Here is a 13,709-nt window from a genome sequence, read left to right on the forward strand (position 1 = left end):
CCTCCTCCCTTGCACGCTTTCCCTGGCAGTGCAGTGGTTAACGCCGGAGTAGAAAACATCATAATTGGACATCCGCACTAACAAGCCATAAACACGAATGTGGCAGTTCCCATCCTCAGCTCTGGCACCGGCCTACCACAGGCTCCACCGCTGAATCCGTTACACTTGGTTTATTTTGTAAAAATTTCCTTCATAACCATTAAACAGCGAGAGACGTGAGACGGGCTGGGGAGGGGGATGCCGGGATGCCAGCACCCATCACGGCGATCCCCAACCGGGCCGGAGGTCAACGACCCGTGGCTCTCGGGGCCCTGCCTGGGAGCGGGTACCATCCTGGGGGATGCCAGGACACCACGCGCTGTCCGCCCGGAGCCGGGTCACAGCATCCCCAGCCCTCCCGGGGACCTGGCGGCACGGTGTCCCTGCACAGGGCCGTGCTGGGGGGCACGGCCGAGCTCGGTGGGCAGCCTCGCTGTCAGGGAGCTGCCCTGAAGAGCCGCCGATTTAACAACAGCCGAGATGCAACGTTCAGACAAGAGGCTGCAGCGTTGAGGGATGCTGCTGCTTGGCGGAGTAGGGTCCTCTTCTGCTCCCACGGTGCGATAGGGAGAATCATCTGAAACAAAAGGATTCAGCAGAGGCAGCGCGGGGCCCGGGCACCGCTGCACCCACCGAGTGCAGGGGAAGGGGGGCAGCGGGGCGCCCGCCCTGCTCCCCGGGGGACCCACCGCCGGGGTCCCGTCACTTGCTCCCCGCGGCACGGCCGAACCCCGGCGCTGCCGGACCCCGGAGCTCCCGGGGCCGGGCTGAGCCGGGCGGGGCGTCCCCGGGAGGGCTGCGGGTCACCGGGCCGCCGCCGAGCCGGGTGTCCCCGGGCGGCTTGCAGCCCCCCGGGCCGTGCCGAGCGGAGGATGCCCGGGCGGGTTGCAGTCCCCCCCCCCCCCCCCCCCCCCCCCCCGGCCGTGCCGTACCGAGCCGTGCCGTGCCGTACCGAGCGGTGCCGCCGGCCGTGCATTCTCGCGGCTCTCCAGCAGGCGCCCGGCCCTGGACATTGTCTCTTCCTCCGGGAGGAAGGGCCCTCCCTGGCCCTCCACAATGTGCTCTTCCAGGCGCGGCTCCCCGCGCCCCCCGCCCGGTGCGCCCGCCCCCCCCCCCCCCCACCGCGGCCCCGCTCCCCTTCCCCCCCCCCCCGCCGCCCCCGCCCCCCTCCGCCCGCGGCCGGGCCCCGCTCGCCCCCCTCCGCCTCCCCTGCCCCCCCCCCCCACCTACACCCCCCCCCCCCTCCGCCCCCGGGAGCCGGGAGTGACGCGCTCCGCAGCGCCGGCCCCTCTCCCCGGGCAGCAGCTGGTTGTCAGCCTCTCCGGAGCGCCGCCAGCCTGGGCCCCCTCCCTCCGTCCCTCCGTCCCTCCGCCCCGCGCTCCCAGCCGCGCCGCCGGGCTGGCGCAGGCCGGCAGGCCCCAGGCCCCGCTCCAGGTAGGCGCTCGCCCGCGGGGCTCCGCTACCGGGCCCCGGGGCGGCGGCGGCGGGGGGGGGGGGGGGGGATGCGCGGGGGTTCCACGCGGCTGCGGGGAGCGGAGGGGGGGGGTGGAACGGGGAGGAGGAGGGGGGGGTGCATCGGCGGGAGGGGCGGGGCGGGGAGGGGGGGGGGCGGCCGCGGGGCCCTGCCCCAACTCCGGGGGGAGCGGCCGCGCCGCCCCCGCTTCCCCCGGGAAGTTGCGGGTCGCCCGCACGGCCGGCGGCGGTGGGGAGGTGTGTGTTTGTTTGGGGAGGGGGGGGGGGGAGTGAGGTTGGCGCGTCCTTCCCGGCGCGGCTCCCCCTTCCCCGGAAGAGCACAAAAGCGCAGAAGAAAGTGGGAGGAGGCGGCGGCGGGAGCGCTCCGGCCCCATCAATTCGCGGGCACCGGCCCCGCGCCGCCATCGCCGAGCCGCCCTCCCCGGCCCCGGCCCCGGCCCCGGCCCCGGCCCCGGCCCCGGCCCCGGCCCCGGCCCCGGGCGGGGATTGTGCTGGAAATAGCCGCCTCCCTGGAGGTAAAGCCCTACTTACGTGTCAATCCCCGCCGCACGCTGAGCCCCGTGCGCCGGCCCCGGCTCGGCGGGCAGGTCTCCATCGCGGCTGTATTTATTTATCTGCGGGCGGAGGGGCGCGGGGGGCGGGACGGGGACGGGGACGTTAGCCCGGTTCCCGGCACTTCGCTGCTGCGGGGAGACACGCGTGGGAACCGCGTCTCACCGCGAGGGGGGAAAACGTCGGGTCCCGCGGCTGCCGGGGGCGGGTGGATCCCCGGCCGCTCAGCCCGCAGTGCTGGTCCGCTCGGCCCCCTCCTCCAAAGCCAGCCCCCCCACCCCCCCACCCCAGCACCCGTTTCCCGGTGCTGGTGGAAGAGCAAAGTGCGGTTTATGGGTCTCAAGACACCATCCCCGCCTCGCGTGGAACGGCAAACGCCTGCCCGGCTGGCAGCAAGTTCAGGTGCTGGGCAGGCGGGTGCGGGGCACCGGGGACGGACGGACGGACGGACGGACGGACGGACGGGGTCGGGTCCCCCGTCCCGGCGGCCCCCGCGTTCAGCACCTCCCCGCTGAACAGCAGGAGCGCGGGGGGAGCGGCTGCGGGAAGGGGCTGCCGGCTGCTTCACCCTGCGCAGCATCCCTCCACTTTGGGGCGGTGGGAACACTCCTGGGGGGGGGGTGGTGTTCCCAGAAGGAGAGCTCTTAGAGAAGGGGGAAGGGGGAGGAGGTGCTGATCCTCCCTTCCTCTTCCATTTGCCTTTTAAATGAACTCCTTTGCCCGTTTTTGGGAACTAACAAATACTCGGTTTTGCCACATCCCGTAGAAATCAGCAGAAATTGCAGCAAATAAGGACGTAAGTGACCTGACAAAGAGCGCTGGGGATGTTCTGTTTGGTGTGTGAATTGCACAGCCGAGTAGGCAGCGCAGTCACAGCTCACAGCCAGCGTACACCCTTGTGCTTTAAGGCTCCTCGGGCTCTTTGAAGCAATGACCACCACAGTATTTGTGGCTGCAGTATCAATCTTTGACCTGGAGTGTTTTATCTTCCATTAGTAAGCCTTTCTCTGTGCTGAACTGGTTAAGTTAGGGTCAAATCTGGTTCAATACCTTCTTGGCATGCTCAGAGGGCCGGGTTTAAACAGTGGCTGAGACGGAGATGAGGCTGCCTTCCTGAGAGCTCGTCCCTGAGCACCGAGCTGCTGCCGTGGGTCACGGCGGGAGGTGCTCTGTCCTGGCCAGGTTTGGCAGGCCTGGGGGCTGCCTGTGCCGGGCAGGTCGTGGCTGGCACGGCAGTGGAGCAGCTCCGGGGGCTGGCAGTCACGCGTTGCCTTTTGTTGACTCTAAAAACACGGCTGCTTCTGGTGGGAAGCTGAGCGTGGCTGCGTGCTGGGGAGGTTGCACGGCGCACAGCCTCGGTTACTGCTCCGCGGAAGGAAATCCCATCGGGATAGTAGGCTATGGCGTGAAAGGACACGTTTTAAAATAAAAGGACTCAAAGAGAGAAAATAAACCGTCCTGAGACTCGGAGCCTGGAATATTAAGCGTGAGGCACAGCATGTAAATGACTGGAGAGACACTTGCAAGGCAGTCCCTGAGAAACTGAGCCTGGCTGTAAAATAAGCAGGTTACCGATAGCCTTGCATATATTTACGAGATACGGTTATAAGAGTAGCTTCCCCCCCTGCCCTGTTCCTGCTCACGCTATGGGAGGTTGTTCTCCAGGAAGGAGAGCTGCCAGTGAAGAAACATTGTCTAGCAGTTAAAGCCTTGCAGTCCGGAGATCTTGATTGTGTTCCTGGATCTGCCAGCGACTTGCTGTGTTCTTGGACCAGCCAGGGCGGCTGTCAGTACCTGGGGTTTCCAGCTCTATAATAGGAAGAATACTTTTATAACTCGGAGGGAAGTTGTGAGGCTCAGCGGATGCGTGCACGCGCGGTGCTCAAAGATTGGTGAATGGAAAGTGGGACAGAAAGGCAGAGTGTGAGTCCTGCACATATCAGTGTCTGCCTTTGCCAGTTAGAAAATATTGGCTGCCAGTGTCTGCAGAGCAGCTGTGAATGTTGGACTGTAGATAAGGAGAGGAGCAAGGATGTTGTTTTCCAAACCCCGTGCGGTGGCGGGAGCCCTGCTCCGATGTTTGGGTGTGGCCTGTGAATGCACCAGCAGGATCCGACTTCCCCTTGCAGAAGAGGAGTTGCATGCACATTGCCTGACCCTTGATCGCTCAATCCCTTGAACGTTGGAAACAAAGCGATGGGACTTTACTGCGGGGTGAGGAGATCTCTCCGGAGAGCTGGGAAAGGCAGGAAGGAGGAGGGCGGCAGCGGCAGTGCCGGGGCTTGGGGTTTGGCTCTGGGCTGCCTGGTTGGGGCAGCCACTGTCACTTCCATCTCTGCCATGAGTGGCGTGGAACTGGGGAAAAGGCGTCTGGTCCTGAGACAGGCACTGGTAATGGATTGCGCTCGGCTTTCTAATGAAAGTTTCATTTGAAGTTTGTTTACAGGAAAGAAGAAATTAGCAGGGAGAATTCTCCTGAGAACCCAGAGAGGAAAAAGAATGAGCTGCCTGACTTGCAAGCCAAAAGAGGGTGGAAGGGTAGATTAGATTTACCGTATTGCTCCGAGTTGTAGCTGTTGCTGCTGTTGAGAAACGCTTCCTTGTTTGGCTGGGTGGTGGAGCCCACTTTGAGGCTCAGCCTTCAGCCAGGTTATTGGCATCCAGGGGAAATTCAGAGCTGCCCACACAGCCAGAAATGTTGATCCCGCTCTGGTGTCCTGTGTTTTGATGCCAGCACGTGTGCTGTGCTGCTGTCCCTCCGCTCCAGCCGACTGAAATGGGGCTGCTCCTGGGCCATGGCTGGGCAGCCGGTGCTCTGGGCGTTGCTGCTGGGGCTTCCCATCCCTGGGACTGTCCCTGGCGTGAGGGGGCCAGTGCCAGCAGTTGCCACTGGCACTGACGGGCAGCACGAGGAGGTCACAACGCTCAGCCTTTGGTCTCCAAGGCGTGTCCTGAGGACGGAGCTTGCTGGTGGCCTCTGGTGTCCCAGTGAGCTGAGTGGCAGCGGAGGATGCCAGAGCCGCAGTGATGGGGATGGCCAGAGCCGTGCTCGAGGTCGGGACCTTTCTCTTGCGCTTTAGGGGAGAGGCACAAAGGTGTGAGGAGCTCCGGGGGCACCATGGCGTGGGTAGAGCTGCGGGGGCTGCCCCAAGCCAGCAGGCAGCAGATGTTCTCTGGGCAGTTCCCACCGCCGGCTTTGGCCGTTCCCCGCTGCTGCGAAGGGTTCACGTGATGCCGCCTGCATGGTCAGCTTTGCATTCCCTTGGGGCGGGCTGTGCTGCGGGAGCTGTGCGCTGCCGGGAAGTTTGTCCCGTTGGTGTTTTGGCCAAGGGTATTAGTGCTGGAAAGAGGAAAACTCTGGCTGGAAAGTAGGGGGTGACACTGTGGATGTGGGGATGGGGCCGCCTGGCAAGGTCCCACAGCAGCAACCTGCTCTTTCTGCTGGTGGCTGGATCCTGGACTGGTGAACATGCGATGGCCTTGTTTGACTTGAGTCATTTATAGCTTATCAGTTTCTGGTTTGATACCCAGAGTATTTCTAATAATAGGCGAATGTTATTGCACCTCGAGAGAATTGTACACATTTATAAAGCACTTTACATAGCATGCGCATGCGAGGCATCCTGCATGTCACCTCTTTTCCACCATGTGTGAGCGCATGGAGAGCGTGATGCCTCCCGGGTTGTGGTTTGGGTGCCGAGGCTGGGCGTCTTCTGCAGCTGAGCCCCGCAGACGCCATGCCTGAGCCAGATGCTTTCTGAAAAAAATTGTGGGTTGCTCCCAGGGCTCCTCCTCCTCACCAGACAGGTGAGAGACTGTGGGCAGCAAGGACCTTGGCATTTGCGTTTGTCTCTTAAGCTCTGACAGTAATCTGGAGTAAGCCTTGTGAAGAAGGCCAGATATTAGGGTGGCTGCCTCCCTGCAAATGCTTACAATAAAGAGACTATTTATAGTTTGCAACAGGGAGACCTTTGCAGTTCTGTTCCTGTACGTACAAGATGGAGTTTCTGGAGAGGCAGGATTGCTTCGTGGCTGGCATGGCAGCGGTGCTGTGCTGAGCCAGGGGACGCCGTGCCTCCCCCCTGCCTCCCACCTCTCTTGCTCTGCTCGACCTGGGCACTGGGGGGGCTGCACAGGGGGCACCTGGCTGGCAGCACAGGTGGGTCTGGGGGTCAGGGTGTCCCCGTTCCGTTGGTGGGCGTGCAGGGGGCTGCTGAGTCCCATCCGTCCATCCGTTGGTGCGTGCGGGGTTTAACAAGCTGTAAATTCCAGGAAACTCCCCGGGAGGCACATGGAGGGAGCAGGCTGGGGGCGGCAGCGAGCCCCGAGCCAGCAGATGTGTCTGCAGGGACGAGGAGCGGGGAGGAAAAGCACAAACCTGTCTTTAAAGACATTTGTTTGTTCACAATAAAAACTGTCAGCCAGCGGCAGCCAGACAGGGCAGTTTTTATGAGGCGCAGGCGTAGGTTGGAGGGGCGCTTGCCAATTGCTTCTTACACGGAAAGGGAGCAGGGATTGTATTTTATCTCAGGACCGGGGGAGGGAAAAAAAAATAAGAGCAGAGAGTTTACAAGCCTTTGAAATGTTTCAATCAAAGGAAAGCGCAGTTGAAAGCGGTTCTGGAAATATTTTCGGTGTTCCCCTGCACCCCAGGCCTCTGGATGCGGTCTCTGCCCATTGCTTTGGGAGGGGAGCGGGCAGAGGAAGGCAGATAAAGGGATCACCAGCAGGACCGTGTTCATACGGGAACATGTATCTGCTTCGTATCTGCTTCCTCCCAAGCTGCGTGTTTGGAGAGTTCAGCCCGGGGAGGTCCTGCAGCCCCTCCTCTCATTCAGGATCTCAGTGCTGCCTTTATGATGATGGTTTTGAAATCCTGTGGCTGACCTTTCCGGCGCTGGAAGCGATCCAAGGGCTGTGTCTCGAAGTACTGTAAAGGTTAGCGAGAAGGGAGAGAGAGGGAGAGAGAAAATGTCCTTTCAGCTGCAGGAGTGGGAGAGAGGAATGTCATCTATGCCATTGGGGAGCAGGCGGCTGGCTGGGCTCCCCGGCCTGAGCTGGGGTTTCCTTGCCTCGCCAGGGACCTCGCTCCCCCAGCCCCTTCCCAAGGTGTGTGTTGTCATTTTTGATCAGGGTACAGAGGCGATATCCCTTCGGAGAGAGCTGAAGGAGCCGTCCCTCTGGGCTGTGCTCCAGGAGCCTCCTCTGCAGCATCAGGCAGTGCGGGTCTGTGGGGACCGGTGCCACTATCCAGATCTGCCCCACCAGCCACTCCCTGCTGGTGCCAGTCTTCTGGTGATTCCTGTTGCAGCAGATGATTTGACCTCAGAAAAGTCCGAGATGTTTTACGGAGCCGTTTCAATGGAGTTGCACCCGTCCTCGGCTCCCACACGCCGCTGCCTTGCCAGAAACATGCTGGGGTGGATGGAGATTAAAGGGTAAACTCCAGGGCTCAGCCATCCGCTCCTACAGGATGCGAGCTCTTTCTAATTGTCCTCAATTAGAGACAGTGCCATTGCTCAGGCACGTCTTCAGGCAGGAAGCAGAGCCCGGCCATCCCCGCTGGGGCAGCCACCTAGCCCAGCGGAGGGAAGGGCTGCTCGCCGTGGCCTTGGGGAGCGCCGAGGGGCCAGCAAGCGCTCGTGGGGGGCAGGAGCTGCCGACCGAATTGTTTTTAGGAGGGGTTGCGTGGTGAGGAGATGTTAAAGCCAGAGAGAGGAAAGAAAATAGCTCAGCGAGTTAACCCTTTCCTGCTTGCCTCCAGGATGAGACATCGGTGAGCAGCGAGGACTTTGATATGAACGACTCCACATGGATCTCAGCTGACCAGCACCTGAACTCCAGCCTGAGCCCCAGCCAGGACGAGAGCATGCGCAGCCCACAGAACCTGCACGGCCACGAGGACGGTGAGTGCCCCAGGGGGTGGGAAGCGCTCTGCACCTCTGCCACAGGATGGTTTTGTCACTTATTAAACATTAACCAGTCCTTTCTGATCAGGTGTCCCACCTGTAGGATGGATTTCGTATCAGCACAGGCTTTGAAGCAGTGCCGACTCCCAGTCCTTCCCATTTAGCTTCTGGGTTCCTGCTCAGCCAGGGCCCTGTCCAGCTCAGAGCTGATGGTCCTTGTGCGGGGATCTGGCTCCCAGCTCCTCCAGCAAGAGGTCACCAAATCCTCTCCTAAGGCACCAGGTTGTAGTTCCCCTGGTGTGACAAGGAGAGCCCAGTTAGTCCTGAAGCGCGGGCTGTGCGCTGTCCCGCTGCAGGAAGGATGCCAAGGCTTCGCAATACAGGTCACAGCTTTCCATGCTTGGAAAGCTGCACCTTAGACAGTGTCTTGGATCCCCCAGGCAAGAAATGTGTAATCTGCAATAGCTGATAGTGATGGGAGTGCGGGGTGGACTTGGGTGTCCTCTCACTCAGGGCAGGCGGTTGAAAGGGGTGAAGGTGGCACACAAGGGCTGGGTGGGAGGAAGTGTTTGGTGAAGAGAAGTGGTGTGTTACTTCTGTGAAACATGCTAGTTTAAAGTAAAAGAGCAAGTAAATAAATGGTAGAAGTACGAGTTCGGGTCAGAGTTCATCTCCGTGATGCTTGGAAGGCTTCAGTGGTTGGACTGTTACTGGTTTTTGCTCAAGAGGTTGAATCCCTCATTGTCCCCAGCCTGGCTGCTGCTGGGAGAGCGGGAGGGGAGCGGAGGAGTTGAGGGACAACCTGGGATGGGTTGGTGCTGCTTTAAGAAAAAGGGGACTGGAAAAGCACCCCAGAGGAAAGAAAGGGCTTTTGTGCTGGCAGGTCTCCCTGGGGTGGCTTTTAGCTGCTTGTGTGGCCAGTGGCAGGGACAGCAGGGATGGTAGGGACAGCAGGGACACTGCTCTCTTCAGTCCAGCACCTTGTGGCACTTCAGTTTCTATTGCAAATCTGCAGTTTAGAGAAACAGCTGGTTTTAACTAACTAGCACCAGCCCCGGAGTCAGGCAGCCTTGGTGAGGATGTGAAACCTGCCAGCGCTAAACCATGTCCCCGTCCGGTGGGATGGGCAGTGGCACTTCTGCTTGTGCAGGGCCTGGCAGTGGGGCTGTGCCCATGCCAGGAGGAAGGGTGTTTCAGTGGTAACACAACTGCTCACATCAGAAGCGTTTGGCTCTTTGGGACCAGGCTGCAACCTCCGTCCCGAGCGAGCGCTGCCTCTCATACCTGTGGCCTGGCCAGGTCTCTCTGTACCCCCTGAACTCTGCCATTTTCCCATCGGGACATTCCAGGCTTGTGGCTTATCCCTCACCACTGAATTCCCAAGTCTCATTTACAATCTAGAATGGCACGGTTTTGATCCCTTTGCTGAACACTATTATTCAACAGGACAGTAATTTAATAAGGGACTCACGTATTTAGGCAAACCAAGATGTTCTCAGTAAAGCTAAATCCTCCCTCTCTCTCTCTGCCCTCTTAGGAAATGCTTCCAGTTTTTCATGCCCTGTGGTTTTTCTTCAGAAGCAGGTGTCCTCTTTGGGGCCCTTCTTGGCTCCCTTTTATTTCTTTTGTAAGGTTCAGAGGTGAGCAATAAGGCACAAATACTCCCTTCCTTTCTGTGAGGAATGCAAGTGTCCCAGGCTGTCCCTGTGGTATCAGAAGGCTAAACCAGGTAGCCTTTGGCAGATCAGAAGTGATGGAGTCGAAGAGTAAGCAAGCCAAGCCCAGGGTTACTAACGAGACCCATCAAGAAGAAGCCAGGGACTGGGATTTCCATCAGGCTGTCATACTTCAGGGGGCATTTTATGGGAGTGAAAAGAGGTTTTGTCACTGTGGTGAATGTCAGTGTCCTGTATTGGAGCTCTAAAATACAGGCTAATGGGGCAAAAGGCCTTGTGTCAGTCCTTCTGCCAAACCCAACGCTCCCACCCAGGACTGAAGCATGCACAAGGCTGGGAAGGGAAGAAGGGCGATGGAGCGACCCAGGTGGGCAGCGAGTGGTTAGAGGAGAGGAGGAGCACGGAGCAAAGAAGGAGCATGTCGTGAGAGGAAAGGCAAATTACTGGCGTGGGGAAGGGAATGTGCCTGAATCAGTGTCAAGCACTCTTCAGTTTCCTCTTCTCTCAATCCATGAAAGTTCTTTTTTTTTGGAAGCAAATGTGTTTTACCGGGTTCACACTGGCTTGCTAAGGCTGTGCACATGCAAGACTTTCCCAAGGAAATCGTATAAATGTGAGTAACCAGCCTGTGTGAACTGCACCCTCCTTGGAGTCCAGCTGGCCAAGGTGCCCCGTGCAGAGTGCCCGTGCCAGGGCAGCCCAAGGGCTCTGGTTAAAGTACTCCATGCCAAAACTGGATGTTTATCCACGTCTCCCGCGCTCAACTGTCCACCGTGCCCCACGGCAGCCCCGCAGAGCCCCAGCCTTCTTCCACCAGCTGTGGGAGATCTGGCCAGTGCCGCAGCGAGCCCCGTGCCTCCCCTGCAGCCTGGCTGGGCTCAGCTCCGAGTGTCCCGGTGCTGCAGAGGGGTCTGGTCACATGCTGCCTCCTTCGATCTGGAGCTTGTTCAGGACTCGGTAGTCTCCTCCCTCTGGAAATCCTTTTGAGTTACTGAATTGCTCCCACCTGCTGCTGTCTGACAGGAGGGATGCTTGGAGTGTGTCTTCTGTGAAAGGCTTCCTAAAGTATAAAGTTTTAATGAAGAGTTGCCTAGTAGGAGAGCAGTATTGTCTGACATGCTTGTTAAAAAAAAGTCTTGTTTAAAGTACCGAAGCACCAACTCCAGGTCTTTCGGAGGCCTGGGAGGAGCGAGTGCTCTCCTATGGCAGACGAGCAGAGCGGTATGAAATCCAGAGAGGCGGGAGAGCAGGGAACTGTTGTCCCATGCTTTGATACACAGGTATCTGCTAAATCTTCAGAGAGCTTAAAAGCAGCTAAGACAAAAGCCAACACCACCTTTTGTCTCCGTGCCCAGAAACCTTGGCCCGGTATAGCCGTGCTGCAACCAGCATCAGCCCTTGGAACAGCAGGGAGAACAAATTAGACCTAATGACTTTGGTGGGTAAGGGACAGAGAAGGCACCATTGGGAGAGCATCAGCAGCAGAGCTGGGGTTCCTGCTGGGTTGGCGGGCGCACGGCGGGATGCAGGACACACCGGCCAGCTCTGAGCAGCGACGCCGACGCGCACACACTCGCTCCTTCCATTTTCCTTTGTTACTCATCCTGTGGGCCCCTGCACGGAAAACGTGAAGCTCCCTGCAACATCCCTTCCCCGTCGGATGTTGCTCACAGCGTACGTGCCCGCAGGAAGCCGGCAGCTACCCAAAGCGACAGCAAGATCAACACAAACTCTTTGCTGCTGAAGCGAAGCTATTGTGCAGGACATCCTGGAGGGGCACGTCTGTGGGAGCCAACATGCGTTCGGAGCAAAGTGACCCTGAATGCTACGCTGTCTCGCTGTCTCCTGTGCCTGTCACCATCCCTGAAGGGGTCCCGTACCCACTCCCAGCTGAGAGCAGGTCCCGGTGCCTGGCCCTGTCTTGCTGCAGCAGTTTCAGCTGGAGTCTGTCCATCTTCAGAGCCCGTCTGCATCCACAGGCGAGCGCAGCATTACAAAACCTCCCAGTTTGGTCTGGTGCATGGGGCTGAGTGGGGTGTCCCACCACAGGGATGGTGTGACCTGCTGGTGAGTGCAGTGCCCTTGAAAAGAAAACAGGAGGCAGACCCCCAAAACCCCAGTGTATGTGACATGGCAAAGCACTTGAACTAATGTAGAAGACACCTCTGTCTTGCCTGCTAATAGGATACATCTTGCCTCATCCCTGGCCATACATCCTGCTCAATCGCCTAGGAGCAGCGCTCAGCCCATGGGCAGGGGTTGCTGCTCCTCAGCCCATCCTGCCCGGTCCTTCTGAAGAGCAGGGAAAGCTCCTGGGTATAAGATCTGCTTTCCCTGCATGGGGGGCATAGGGTTGTTTCATGGCACCGTGTTGGGTCAGATCCCCTTCCAGCTGAGGTCCCTGCGTGCAGTCTTCACTTGACTGGCAGCGTCCCCGCTGAGCCCATTCTGCCTGGAGCAGCAGTGGCTAATCCAGACCTTGGAGAAAGGACTTTCTTAACCTACTTAACTGTGAAGGCACGTGCTCCTTGGGGGCATCCCTCGAGGCAGCTGGCTGGGAAGGCTCTCTGGTGTTGGGGACATCCCTCAGGAGTGCTCCAAAGGAAGGACATGCAGGCAGGTGTTATTTCAGGATGCTGTCCCGGGAGTGGATAGGGCACGTCGCTCCTCTGGACACCCTGCCCTGGGACCAGCAGGGACAGCACCGAGCTGTCCCCAGCACAGCAGTCTCTCTTCTGGTATGGCATGCATCCCACAGCTCCGGGTCACGCCGCCGTTATTTGGCGAGATGCCCACGACGTGCTGCACATCACCAGGTTCCCTGAACCACCGACCTTGCAGAGTGCTTTCTGGGGAGGAGAGCAGCCCTCTTGTCAAGTGCAGACCAGAAGCCAGGCCCGTGCCTGCACAGCGAGCTCAGCTCCTGCCTGCAGGACTCCAAACACCAGCCTCATGCCAGGCTCCATCCCCAGGGCAGCCGTGATGCCCTGCTCCACGCCTGCACCTCCTCGACAGCTGGTACCCGACCGCGGGGCGATGGCACCCTCTTCACTTCACCATAGCAGGGTCACTTACCGCGGGTAGCATTGGGTGTTGCGCAGTTCCCAGTTCTCCTGTGCCACTGGGGCTTTCTTCGGCCGGCCCCATCCCTGCTCCAGGTGAACACAAACGCACCTTTGCCAGCCACAGGGAAGGCCCGGGAGATGCATGGACAGCCATCTGACGGCTGGCCATTGCAAGAGGTGGTCTGCAAGCCCCGAGACCCTTGCTTTTCCCAGGCTGCAAAATCCTCACTGTTTTCAGGGCTTCTTGCACCGGTGTTGGATTTCACCCTCCCAGAAGCCCTAGCTCAGAGCCTAATCGAGACTAGGACCAGCATCCAGGCCTTACAACAGCTAGAGGTGACCTTATCTTATTTTTCTTAGGCATATATTTCCTCTGTCCCTCGGGTGTACCCACACTGTGCTGTTCCTGTAGCAGAAGTCAGCAAGTGCATCCCTGCCTTGCCTGAGCACTCTGGGCTGGTGGCTCCGTTCCCCGTCACCTCTTCCAGGGGCATGTCTGCTCCTCCCGAGCAAAGGCCCTCACCGGTGATAAACACCCTCCTTTCGGCGTCTTTTGAAGAGCTGTTCTTTCCTGCTGCAAGGCTGAGGAGTGCGGCATGGACACTGTGGTGCCGTGGTGGCTTCACCAGCCTGTCACATTGAACTCGGCTCGGGGCTCCCTCCCGGCTGGTGCATGGAACAGAGTTTTGGGAGGCTCTTCCTTGGTCTGGAGCAGAGGGGATCACCAGGCTACTGGGCAGCCAGCACCACCTGTGCCCCCACCTTCCTCCCCAATTTGAGCAGCCACGGCCAAGGGGGTGAGCAGGGACAGCAGGGTGAGGTCTGCAGCTTGTCCCTTGCTTGGGAAGTGTGCAGTGTCCAGTGGCTTGGATACAGTCCCCACTCTGTCTTGCCCAAAGGGCTGGGGGCGAGCAGCAGGGTCTCTCTGGCGGCAGGCTTGCGCTGGAGGCACCAGCTTGGCGTGAGTTCTGCCCAAAGCCACCAAACCCGTTTGT

The 13,709-nt window shown here is 59.5% G+C and overlaps 1 protein-coding gene across 3 annotated transcripts in view; it reads left to right on the forward strand.

The window, feature by feature from the left end:
• NOL4L (nucleolar protein 4 like) overlaps positions 1-13,709 on the forward strand; it is a 66,081-nt gene that overhangs the window by 36,148 nt on the left and 16,224 nt on the right. The window contains exons 1-2 of one of the 3 annotated variants that reach the window (XM_052783362.1): positions 1,286-1,473; positions 7,829-7,970. In XM_052783362.1, the coding sequence (XP_052639322.1) occupies positions 7,862-7,970 (109 nt within the window). In that variant the 5' untranslated portion in view covers positions 1,286-1,473; positions 7,829-7,861. Of the gene's footprint in view, positions 1-1,285; positions 1,474-1,778; positions 2,028-7,828; positions 7,971-13,709 lie in introns of those variants that run through there. The other 2 variants (XM_052783371.1, XM_052783354.1) reach the window with 2 other exon arrangements.

Source organism: Harpia harpyja, chromosome 1, assembly GCF_026419915.1.
Source record: "Harpia harpyja isolate bHarHar1 chromosome 1, bHarHar1 primary haplotype, whole genome shotgun sequence".
NCBI classification, from domain to species: Eukaryota; Metazoa; Chordata; class Aves; order Accipitriformes; family Accipitridae; genus Harpia; species Harpia harpyja.